Below are 12246 nucleotides of genomic sequence, written 5' to 3'. Positions count from 1 at the left end.
ATACATCTTAGATGCCCCATAACACAGTGTCTTTAGTGACCTGGCATCTCGGTCAGTGAATCCTAAAGCTCTGTCTCTTTCTCCACAGCTGAAAGAACAGAGGGAAAAAGAGAGGCATCAAAAGAAAGTGAAAGCAGGAAGCATCTCTGAAGAGACTGGGGAGTTTGATGACCTGGTATCAGCGTTAAGGTCAGGAGAAGTCTTTGACAAGGACTTATCCAAGCTCAAGCGTAATCGCAAGCGTTCGGGGAACCAAGGCTTAGAGACAAGCCGGGAGCGGGTGGTGACAAAACTAAATTATTAATTACAAGAGAAAGAAAAATAATCAACCAAAATAAGTGAAGAAGAAGAGCAAAACAAGGAAGATAAATGTGTGCGATGGCACCTGGCTGACAGCTGCCCCAAAGGATTTCTTTGGTCTGTGAGTAGAGACATTACCTTTCCATTGATCAGCTTTCCTCTCATCCCTCCTCTGCGCTCCTAATTCGAACCATTATAAAAGTGCCTCTGTGGAGCCAGCAGGGTCTGTGACTGGGCCATGCAGACCTGACAGATCTGCTTCTGGAAGTTGATTGTGTCATGAAAGGCCTCATGATGATGACAGAAAGTACTGGGCCTTGCAGACAGCCTTGCAGCTGCAGAAGGAAAGTTTTCTGCGTGCCAAAGTGAAAATGAACTATGATCTCCGTCTTGCAGCATTAATTTCAGAACAACTCAGTAAACACCTGTTGCTTCTTCAATAACTAGACTGGCCTTCAGGGTCTTGTCAGGATGTGGTTCTTGAGGTTACAAATTTCCTCCCAGAACAGGATGTTATAAGCCATTGACCAGCATCAGAAAAATGCTTTTGGTCTCATATTTTATATAGTGTTTTTGTATGGCCTATACTGTCCAAAGCAAGTGGTGCTCAGAAGGAAGTTATCAGTTCTGGAAGAAAACAGAATTTGAAAATCAGGATTGACGTAAAATACGTTGCCAAAGTCTTTTAGATTCTCCTTTTCTAGAAACAGTTTTCTGGAATTCATTGAAAGAAAGAAGTTGTGGCTTTTGTTTATGGGTTGGGATTTCACCTGGATGACTGTGGAGCCTGTTGTAATTGCTGGAGAGTGGGAAGAAAACTGCTGAACATTTCTTATCCATTTGTGCAAGATTCCTTAGTGCAGTCCAATGGAAATCAGAAGCTTTTGAGTATCATTCACAGGTCACAAGTGGCAAAAAGTAAAAGGGATTGCAAGCTGCAAGAAGTGAGGTTTCTTCTCCACTTGATGCAGGCTACAGCTGCTGTGGGAATGGACTGGACTTTCTACATAACAGGCTGACTTATTGCATGCACACCAATCCTGTCTAGAGTAATTAGATAGTTCAGTAGGATGTCAGTGATGTCAAAGGAGAGCTGTACGAGCCACAGCCTTTTTCATTTAGAAGGGATTACTTAGCATGAACCAATGGAAGGTCCCATAAGGAAAACTGAGATTTTTTTTTTCCATGAGGACACAAAATCATATATATGAAGCAGGCTTTAGAAGCGGGTTAATTCACAAGAAAAAAAGAAATTTGTGTTTACACTGCATCTATGAAGCACACAGATAAAAGGCAGAGAACCCCAAGAAGATGCTTGAATTCTAAATTTGATTTATCTTCATGGCTGTAGGAAGGGGATTCAGTTCTGTGGGCTGCCATGGCCCTTTTTTTTTGTCATATTTTTCCTTTCTTCAATCTTGTCATCTGTTTTGATTATCAACTCTGGAGAGGGAAAACAGAAAAGAAATTTTGATGGATTCTTCATCCAAGACAAGAAGGAGACAGCATTTGAGAAGTGAGGCCTAACATTTACAAACTATGTATCAACGGTAAACAGCGCAACTGTCAAGGAATCCCAGGGAAATGGAAAAAAGCTCCATTAGTCACTTTAATATTTTGGTTCTATTTTTCTATGAATGTCATTTAACCTCAGGCTCAGCACTGAGTCTGCAGAATAGAACTTCTGCCATACATGCTGCCTGATCAGTATTACACACTACCAATATTGGAGAAGCCAACAGTGGTGGTTATCTGAACACTAAAATAATTATGTAAACTATGGAAAGATGCAAAAGAATTAGGATTTTTCAACTCTAATGTTTCATTGTTTACTGAATTTTGAGACTCCCACCCTTCAATTTCCCTATTTACGACATTCCAGACTGCCGCGCCTCTGTATAATACTCATCGTAAAGAGCTGGTATCTTACAAGAGCTGGGTGCATTCTCCTCCCTTATTATCCCATTGCCCTTCTGGGATTAGCTATTAACAGCAATATTCATTGCAGCAGACACAAGCACCTTGTAGAAGAAAGACTGTATTTCATAAAGGTTTTTGGAAGTTTAACTCTCACTTTTATAAGCATTTTTATTTTAAAATACAAAATGGATTTTTAGAAATGTCTCTTGTAAATTATATTAACAAGCTCCTCGCTGCTCCCCAAAGTAGACATGCCATATCTCAGCCCTTTTTTCGTTTGTCTTGTTTTAAAGCATGCCATATAACCCATGCCATGTAAGCCATATGAGAGGTGGTAATATGTGCCAAATTGGTATACAGTTGAGTTTAGATTTTGATAATCCCTGAATTCCAAAGATAGTACTTTTAGGGATTAGAACATTGTAGATTTCCCTCCTCTTTGTTCTCCTTGGTTTTAGGATTCACTCAGAAGTTCAAGTGTAGTGCCAGTGCCAAGGTCAGCTCTGGTGCAAGATGTGGCTATGTCCAACTTATGGCTGCTTGCTTGCTCCCCAGGTACTTGTTCAATGTGGCAGACTGTCAGCAAGGCGGTTCTGTTATAGAAGAAACACCTCAGGGCAAAACCCTTGAATATAAATACAGCATTCCCTACCCCAGTATTTTTCAAACCAAGTTCAAGGAGTGCTTTTTGAAACTGAAGTCACTTTGCCAGGCCATAAATGTAGCAAAAGCAGAGAGAGTGATAATCTCCCTGTTCATTTGTGTACACAGTTCAGCCCTGTTATGGAAAGTTATATGATGGTATGCAGTGCTCCAGGCTCAGTGACAGTCAGAGAAAGCTGCTGTAACTTTGCAACCACCTCAATATATACACAAGTAATAAGAGACTGTGCAACTCCAGTAAATCAGCTGTGAGATACATCACTGGAACTGAAAAAAAAACAACAAACCAGAGTCATGCCCCTGGTTCATTGCAGCTCAACTTTCTTAGCACTTAAGGGCCCCAGGCTGCTTTTGTTTTGAGTCGGTGGTGGTGGCTGAAGGTTTCTTTCAGCATGCTGAACAGTCTCCCCTGGCTGTTCACTGCTTGGTGAATGTTCATGACAAGCATTCTGGAAAAGCTTGGTTACTCACTGGGGCAAGCAGTGATTTCATGTAAGTGGTGACAAGCAGAGAGTCCAATTAATATGTCTACTGTAAGAGATGAGGCAGGCCACAGCAGATAAGGAAAAGGTTGAATCTGCTCTAGGTCCCAACTTCAGATTTTTTGCAAAGCCAAGCCCATCCTTGCTTGGAGTCTCTGGCATGCTGTGAATGCAGCTATTCTTTGTTTCTCATATGCAGTTTTGATTGAGTTGTTAGGTGCAAGGCAGGAAGATTCTAATCCTTGTCGTCTAGTGCCTCTGTAGCCTGGACGGGCACAACAAGCAGTCATGAGGCTTAAACATTAACATTAAAGCGAAACCTTTTTATCATATTCTGAAGGACATAGAAGATCTAAGGTCTGCTGTTGTCCTTGCAGCTGTGCTTAGCACCAGCATTTTAAGTAGGAGAGGAGGAAATGTGGAAAAGGTTCTAATTGAGGGATTGTTCTATTTTATAATTTTCCTAGAGAAATGTAGTTGTTGCTAATTATATGATGAAGTTCTTCACACCTAGAAGAGGAGGTACTTTCTAATTCTCCAAACCTTGTCTGTAGAGATCTAGTGTTTCTTCACTTACCTATGTGTCTTTTCATTGTTCTTAAGCAGATTGCATTAGAATGACCCCTGAAAAGACTGCAGAACTTTCCCACACACACACCCCACTCCCTTTGCTCTTTGTCACTCTTCTCAGTTGTCCATAAGTCTCTGAAAATGCTACAAAGTGAAGTGACTTCAGGGCAGCAAGGCCCTTCATTGCTTTGCAGCACAGCTATGGTCCGGGCACTGGTTCCCTATAAGAGCAGAAGCAGGACTAATATTCAGGGATGAGAGACTCTCCACTAGAGAGACAGCTTGGGCATCCTTCAGAAGCATTTCTGTAATGTGTTCACAATGTCTGAGGAAGGGGAAGGCATCGTGAGGGGCCCTGATGGAAGGCTGTGGAGCAGGTGTTTCTGTAATGGTCAGCTCCATTGGCTGAATCTTCCCTCTTTTTTAGGAAAGCTCGCACTCTGAGCTGGGTTGCACGGGAGAAGCTTGTGTCAGGAGTTTCCTTGAGGGGAAAGGAGATCAGTTGTACAGTTGATGATGTACATGATATATGCAGTTTTGTTTCTGGGTTGGTTGTTTTGTGTTTGTTTGTTTGTTGTTTTTCTTTTTTGTTTGGGGGTTAAATGATTTTTTTTTTTTTTAATGGTTTTCGGAATCTCTAAGGGGAACCTGTAAATCTGACACCTCTATTTATTTTGCCTTATTTTAGTTTGCTATGTTTGTATGTATACACTGCATTACAGCAAAGACTCTTGAGACCGTGCCAGGGCATTACACCAGCTAGACAGCTGGCATGGCCGTTCTGCAGCAAGCTGAGCAGGGGGTGGGATGGGATGGGAGCAGCCTTGGTGTGGGAAGGGAAGCAAGGAAGAAGTTCACTTTTCCTTTCATAGGAATCACTCTGCCCTAACAGTAATGGACTTGGGTAAGCATATCTTTTAAAGCATGTGGTAAATCAATACAAGGAGGTTATTTAAGAATACTTTCTAGAAAAAAACTGTTTTCTTGTTATGAATCATGGTGGGCATATTGAGAAGGGTTAGGCTACACAGTTCCTAACTGAAATTTCAACCTCCAGTTCAAATTCTGCACGTAGTGCCAGAGAAGCTCAAATAGATATACAAGTATGGATCGTACTCTTACCAGAGTTTACACTGTTAGTGAGACAAACTGTGACAGGCCAAAGATGAAAGGATTCTCTCTGATTCCCCTCTCTGCCTCCACTCTGGTTCCTCAGGGCATCCAGGGTAAGCAATATTCTTTGGCTGTTTGGTTTTCTCTCTGTGGAGTCTCTAGCAAAAGTACAAGCTCTTTGGCTTCTGTGCTGAACAAGGAAGATTTCTGGTTGTCTGCCATTCAAACGCTTAGCTGCTGTTGGCCACTCTTACTTTCCTTATCAAAGGTGAAAAAGTCTTGGGTAATATAATTTGGCCAACTGAAAATATAGGTGTAGATATTAAAGCTATTTACTCCTCTGAGTAGTTTGGATGACCAGATTCTCCTAAAGCTGGCCAGATTATGCTGAGAAGGATGTCATTATCATAGAAAGCTGTTATGGCACCTCGTTTTGAGTCTGGATGCTTAACAGATATTCCAAACCAGTCTTCTGATGCTGGTGTTAATGTGGAACAGATCCAGTATATCCCCAGTACAGCATTTAACACCAACATTATTTAAAGCAACATCTGGATCAGAACTCCCTTTTTAAACAGCTTTAGCTGCTGAGAAGATGTTCTACAGGGCTTCCAAAGAGCTCAGTCCTTTCAGCTGTACAACAGTTGGAGCTCTCACTCAGCTGATCTAGAAAAGCCTCAATGATATGCTACTGACAACCCAACCCCCTCTACACTCCCCCTCATCTTCAGACTTGCCCCTAAACACTCTCTTTAAAAACCTTTGCTGTTTTAGAATTGTAGGAGGACATCAGGTGTCTGAGCCACACTCAACGCTTCTCCCTTCCAAACTGTATTCAGCCATTCTCCTTTCCTGCCAGCCTGCTCAGTTTGAAAGTTGCAGATCATTTTTGGAGGTATCCCTGCCTGCCGAGCTGGAAAGTATAGTGCTGCTTACTGAAGTGTGAGGTTGTGTGCTGCTGTAATGCCTTGGCGTATCCTCATTTCTTAGTCAATTTAAGACTATAAGTGAATTAAATGTACAAATCCTGTAGTGTCCTTTTTATCTGTATCTTTTTATAAGAATATACTGTAATACTAAAAAAAAAAAACAAAAGCAAAAAAATTAAAGATATATTGCCCCCACTGCGTCTCAGTAAATTTATTTGTAGTTGCATTTTCTGTGCTTTTGCTGGACAGCGTTACAGGTGAGTTGGAGTCTGAGTGCATTGTTTTTCTTGGGTCTGGGTCTTTCTCTTTGATCAAGAGCATGCAGTTCTTCAGTGACACAGTCACTGCAGAGCTGGGGAGAAACCATGTCAGTCTTGCTATTTCAGGGCTTATAATCCATATGTGGACACACTCATGGAACAGCAGGTAAGGCTGCAGTGCTGGCTGTAAGCTTACTTGTCTGAGCAGCATCCTCAGAAGAAGAGCAGGAGTGAGAGGATGGCTTCAAAGGAAGGAGTTCAATAAGGCTGGATGAAAGGAAGCCAGGAAAGCCAGCTTTAGGGATGTGGGAGGTATGAGGTTAGAGAAGTTGGGTACAGAACAGTGAGGCAAGCAGGAGGTATGTGAGGTCTTGGGCTAATTTGTGTGCACTTGAAGAGCGGGTGAATCAAAGGACAAGCTAAGGAATTCCTTGGAGCTCAAGGGCAGAACTTCAGTTTTACTTTAGACACACAGCATGCATATGCAGCTGTTTCACTTACACATGAATCTCCTTGTCTCTAATAACATAAATTGATCATTGACAACATTCCTCCTTAAGCCGCAACTTTTCACCGTTATCTGCTATCATGAAAGTGTGATGTCCTAACTGTGAACTCTGGCAAATCTCATGTCTAGCTTAGATCAGGCTGTGCTGTGTGTTCCTGCAGTACATGAGACCTCAAAGCCCCAGCTCTTGGTTGTGGCTCTCAGGTGGGAAGAGCTATGGCAATGAGCAAAAGCAAATAGGGAATAATTGCTTTCACTGGTTGAGGGTGAACAGGCAGCAAGTGGGACTCTGAGTGCTCTGTGGGGACTAGTTTTGTACGTGTTAAAAGAGCTTTCAGTTTCTCTGTCTTTTGGCCTATTTGATTCAGACTTAGTTGAGCTTGCCTACAAGATTCTTGTTTTACAGATGCAGGGGAGGGATATTTCTGAAATCCATGCAGAGGGAAGTGGCAGAGGGAAGAGGACAGTACTGGGACCTACTTGCCTCTTCTTTAGCAGTCGGGTTTCAGTAAGTTAGAGCAAAGCCATGGTTTTTCCGCTTGTTGGAGGTCAAGCAGCAGCATTTGAATTCTAGCTGTGCCGAGCAAACAAAGAGGTATCCTGCTCAAATTATATGAAGATCTTTTTTTCTTCTGTATTTTGACTGGTGTTTGAGCATGCAGTGAGGAGTTCCCGTTCTGCCCTCCAGGGTGGCTTTGGTATAGAAGCCTCCTTTAATCTTTCCATCTGGCTTCTTGTTGTGGCTATAGACTGCTGCTCATCGTCACCGTTGCGTAGGAGCAAGGTAAGTGCCTTCTGGCTTCTTTTCTGAGCAATAATAGTGTCGGGGTTTTGCTGTCCTGAATGAGTGGTAGTGAGGAGGAGAGTAAGGGGAACTTTTCTGGTATGCTGGCTAACTCTGAAGATCTACTATTCATTGGTTTCTCCTTTCTTTAATCTTTGGCTTCTGTTTAAACAATGATTATTTTTATCTCTGCTGTAGCAGTTATAGAATCTTCTGGGGAAAATCTTCTTGGCCTTTTTGGAACTGCATTCTGTTACCTGGCAACAAAATAATAAAATACTTTTGCCCCCTTCACCCACTCTGAAATCCAAAATCTGGATTTCAAGGTCGTTGTGCTAGATTTTGTTTATTCATTTAATGTTTCTTTAGCTAAGGGGCTTCTTGCTGTTGTCTCTGAGACATAGTTGCTGTTCATCTCTACTTTGGTCAGACTTCCAGGAAGAGGGTCTTCCTTTATTATTATTTTTCTGTTTCCTGTTGGTCTCGGTGCAGATTGGTTAGAGGAAATGAGGGCAGTGCTGCTTGTAGACCTATGTATACCTGCTAGAATTTCTTGAGGAAGGTGGGGTGGGGTGCTCTGCTCTTTGGAACCTCAACCTGGCAGACTGAATTTTTGTATAAGATAGCAATGTAGAGACTAATTAAGAAGGCTAAATGTATTATTCAAACATACCTTGATGAGGGAAAGAAACAGAGGAGGAATAAAACAGGATAAGATGTCTGTTTGGCATACCTGTTTTTTATATTGATGTTTTCAGGCAAGAAGGAAAAAGGTATAAAATGTATAATGAAATGCACATCATGGTTGATTAAAATAGTAGGGAGACTAACCAAAGTTTAGTGTGAGTTTAGTTTGATTTCAAACACCAAACTTTGGGTCAATCCTATGAAAAGAAATTGTCACCTTGAGTATTCACTGTTATTTTAAGGCAGGGTACTGAGTGCGTCTTGTTTGAAGTTCATTCTTCCTCTTCCTTGTGTCAGCTTCTTGCCTGGAAGGGTGGGGCAAACATGCCTGATGTGTCCTCCTGTAGAATGGACTACGCACAGTGGGCTGAGTGTCTCTCCTGAATTCACTTGGATCAGTGTGACTGCCCTGTACCTCAGAGGCATTTGAGTTTCTTGAAGTATTCACAGAGCACCTGGGTGAGGGTCCCGAGGGATCTCCTGCACAATATACACAGTATCAGCTCTGATGCTGGAAAAGTGCTTGGCAAGTTGACCTCTCAGAACTGCTGTTGCCTTCCATGCTGGTCAATATTTAACAGGGAGATAGAGCTAAAATATTCACCCCCAAGTGATTCTTTTTCTGTCTGTTTCAGAAAATGTGGTTTTATTTATTTTTATTTTTACTGTTATAAATCAAAAGGGTCCTGATCTTCTATCAGTGTAGAATCCAGGCTTCAAAAATGATCTAGTAATATAGAAATACCAATCGTCCTCCCAGTGCCTCTTTGAAAGGAAAAAGCCTCTTAGAAAGAAAACACAACTAGGATTCTTCTAAAGGGTACATTTTTGCTTTTTTAAGGACAAATATTTGTCCTCTCCTCCCACAGCTGAGCTCCCCTCTTTATTCCTATACTTAATTAATGAAGATCTTCCTAGTTCAAAAGAAAAAACTTTCCAGCAATGATCAAAGCACAAAAAATGACATGAATGTGGTGAGGAGTTCCATCTCACTTACTGCCTCTCCCTGGGGTCTCCCACATTGTGTGGTCACTGAGGGTGAGGAGGAGGTGCCAGTCTACCCCTCCATGCCTGCTCTCAGTGCTCTTGCACCAGGGCAGCCATACGTCTCTGCAGGACCAGAGCATGCAGAGGAGGGCTAAAAAGATGGGAATGGTCTGGAGGGCAAGATGGATGAGGAGCAGCTGAAGTCCTTGCTTTGTTCCTCCCAGAGCAGAGGAGGCAGAGGGAAGACCTCATGGTGGCCTATGGCTTCCTCACCTCAGGAGGATTCCTGTCCTTTCACTGTGTCATCCTTCGTATGAATCTTCTTGCGTGCACAATGTTACTGTTTTAAAATAGTGGTAACAGAATATCTTTCCTTCTTCCTTAACTACAGAGAAGGCCATTTCTGCAGCTGGAGAGCTAAAACTGCCTTTGGAGCCAGCACGGACACACAGCCTTTCACTGCAGAAGCAGCTCCAGAGCTGAAGCAATATAACACTGGGACCTGAGCTAGCTGTGGCCTTTTGGGATGCTGATTGTCTGCCAGCTCCCAGAGTGTTAGTGCTGGGCTGCAAAAGCAAGAAGTGTCTTGGACTTACACCAGGGTCAAAGTGGGAGACTCCACCTTGTCCCATATCTGAGATATTGTCCTTGTGAGACAGCTGCCAATTGCTGATCTGTTCCTAATTAATCCTCTCCCAGAGGGATGCTGACCACCGCATCCCAAACCCAAAGCTGGATGGGAGGAGGAAGGGGCTAAATCAGATATTGAAGCAATTTCCCTCTCTAATTTTTAACCCAAGCTGGCGTCCTAATCCAGACAGGAAGGCAGCAGGAGTTTGGATAGGGATCAGTAGTCCTGACAGTGTGTTACAGAGTGGAACCAGTATAATTATGGGCAAATGGACATAGTCACAGAAATAGCTGAGCTCTGATGAGGGGCAGGCTCTTTCCTGAGAACTTCTTGCAGGAATGATGACCAACTCTCTTTCCTCTTTCTTGTGCCAGCACTTTCCATCAGCTCTGCGAGGAACTTTACTGTGACTGAATACTTCTGCCTTTTGTACTCAATGAAATGAGAACTGAAGTGTCACCAGTGCAAGTGGATTTTTCTCCCTCTGAGGCAGGGAAGTGACATTTACATAAAGCAACTAGGACAAGCTGAGGGGCAAAAGCCACATCTGCTAAGAGTAACTTTGCTAATTTGATGGCAAGTGTTACCTTCTTCAGATGCATGTCAGAGAGGAAGAGTGCTCAGGCCTGCAGGTCTGTTTCCAGGTGCTCACTGCCAAGTGTACAGAGTAATGGGAAGGATAGATTGGCATTCCCATCTGCAAACAATGATCTGAATGATTTAGCAAGCACGACAGTGTTGGTCTGTCCCAATGCTCTGCAGTCGGGTCCTCCTGTATCAAAATCCAGGCCTGTAGTGGAAGAACTGTGCTCTCCTTCCTGCCTTGGTCACAAGTGATGTGTGATGCCAAGGGCTATCTCTCTGCTCCCAGCTGAGCAGAGCTTGCGCCAAGGGCAGGACATGGTGCTGAGGCCAAGGGGGTGCTGGGTTGTGCACCTGGGGATGAGGGGCTCTATGAGCATTTCAAGCATCATATTGATTTTATTGCTGATCCGGTTCAGATTTCTCTCACTCTATGTGAGCTCTATGGTACAGAGAAGTGAGATTTAAGGCCAAACTTTGCCATTCTTCCCATGGCCCTCATTGATCTGCCTTTGCCATCCCCATCAGCTTTGTTTCCCAAGTGCCTTGGAAATGCTCCTGTCCCCAGCAGGCACAGGGGCCTCAAGCAGAGACTGGCCTGTCCTTTGGAGAGCTTCAGCCACGTGTGTGCATGGAGACATCTCGTCTGAGGGATGAGGCTAAATGTAGGCCCCTGTAAAACCCCTGAACAGCAGCTCCACCACCAGCTGCTCCAACAGGCTGATGTACTTGTTTCCCAGTTGAGCTCCTTGCTGATGTAGACGTGGCCTCTGTGCACGTGTTTCAGCAGGGGAACAGGTGCCAAAAGCGTTGTCAGCAGGGGAAATTCTTACTGGTGCCAGGCAAGGGTGGAGGAACACTGGAGTTCTTCCCTTCTATAAATGGTTTTGGTGAAAACAGATTTCTTAACTTAGGTTACAGCAGTGAGGGCTGGGTGAGCTTTGTGAAGAGGGAACTACCAGAGACACGTGAGCTGGAGGAAGATCTTGGCTAGATTAGATACACAACAATGACCAGGAATGCAGCCTGTCCGTGCTAAGTGTGAAAAAGCCACAGTCTGACTTGTGTCGGATATATCTGGTGGGATGTCCTCTCCAGCAGCAGCATGAGAGCATTCCTGGAGCTTTGGAGAATCAGGTCTCTTACTAAGGCTTCATCCCATACTGTAGGACACAGTAGCATCCCTGCTTTCATTTGAAGTGACCCACGCCCTAGGGAGCTGCCTCTCTTTTGGCTGAGGGCACAGGGAGAACTTGTCAGGCTCTGAAGCAGCACAATGGGTCTGGGGAGGCCCTGGGATGTGGGGAGCCATGCTTCTGCTGCTGGTGAAGCATAGGAGTGCTTGCTTGCTCCTTGTCCAGCCAGCTGGCTTTAATTTTAGAAACACAGTACTATCTTGGGGCATCTTTTTCCACGGAATGCAAGTCTTTAAGTAAATAAATAACAGCTTTGTCAAGGTGGAATGACAGCCCATAACCACACTGCAAAACACACACCGAGTGAGCTGAGCTCTGCTCCTCTTGCATGTGGGACTACTTTGTGCAGATACAGTGGCTGCTCTGACCCTCTCTCCTCCTTAGACCCCCTTCTGAGCTGACAATATGCACTGATTATAAAGAAATAAAAACACCTTGAAATATCAGCCTTGGAGAAGTGGAAATGAAAACCCCTCCAGCTGTTGGCGTCCAGCTGAAGTCTTCTGGCTGAGGTTTGCAAAAGCTATGGTTTACCAGTCATCAGCTAAGTGTTACTGCTGATGCCTTAGCTGTATCTGGGACATCCCATAAGGATATGCTCTGACACATCCTCAGTGAGGATGACAGTGGGATA

At 43.7% G+C, this 12246-nt stretch overlaps 1 protein-coding gene across 13 annotated transcripts in view; it reads left to right on the top strand.

Moving 5' to 3' along the window:
* Positions 1-6172, top strand: part of DAAM2 (dishevelled associated activator of morphogenesis 2) — a 186393-nt gene extending 180221 nt beyond the window's left edge. For all 13 annotated transcript variants that reach the window (XM_015857503.3, XM_085543159.1, XM_085543155.1 and 10 more), the window contains one exon: positions 89-6172. In XM_015857503.3, coding sequence (XP_015712989.2) covers positions 89-304 — 216 coding nt within the window. In that variant the 3' untranslated portion in view covers positions 305-6172. The remainder of the gene's footprint in view (positions 1-88) is intronic.
* The last annotated feature ends 6074 nt before the right edge of the window (positions 6173-12246 follow it).

The sequence above is a fragment of the Coturnix japonica genome, chromosome 3 (assembly GCF_054131305.1).
Source record: "Coturnix japonica strain WE chromosome 3, WE-NBRP24, whole genome shotgun sequence".
In the NCBI taxonomy this organism is placed as follows: domain Eukaryota; kingdom Metazoa; phylum Chordata; class Aves; order Galliformes; family Phasianidae; genus Coturnix; species Coturnix japonica.
The sequence above is the reverse complement of the archived record's forward strand: the minus strand, read 5'-3'. Positions and strand labels throughout refer to the sequence as shown.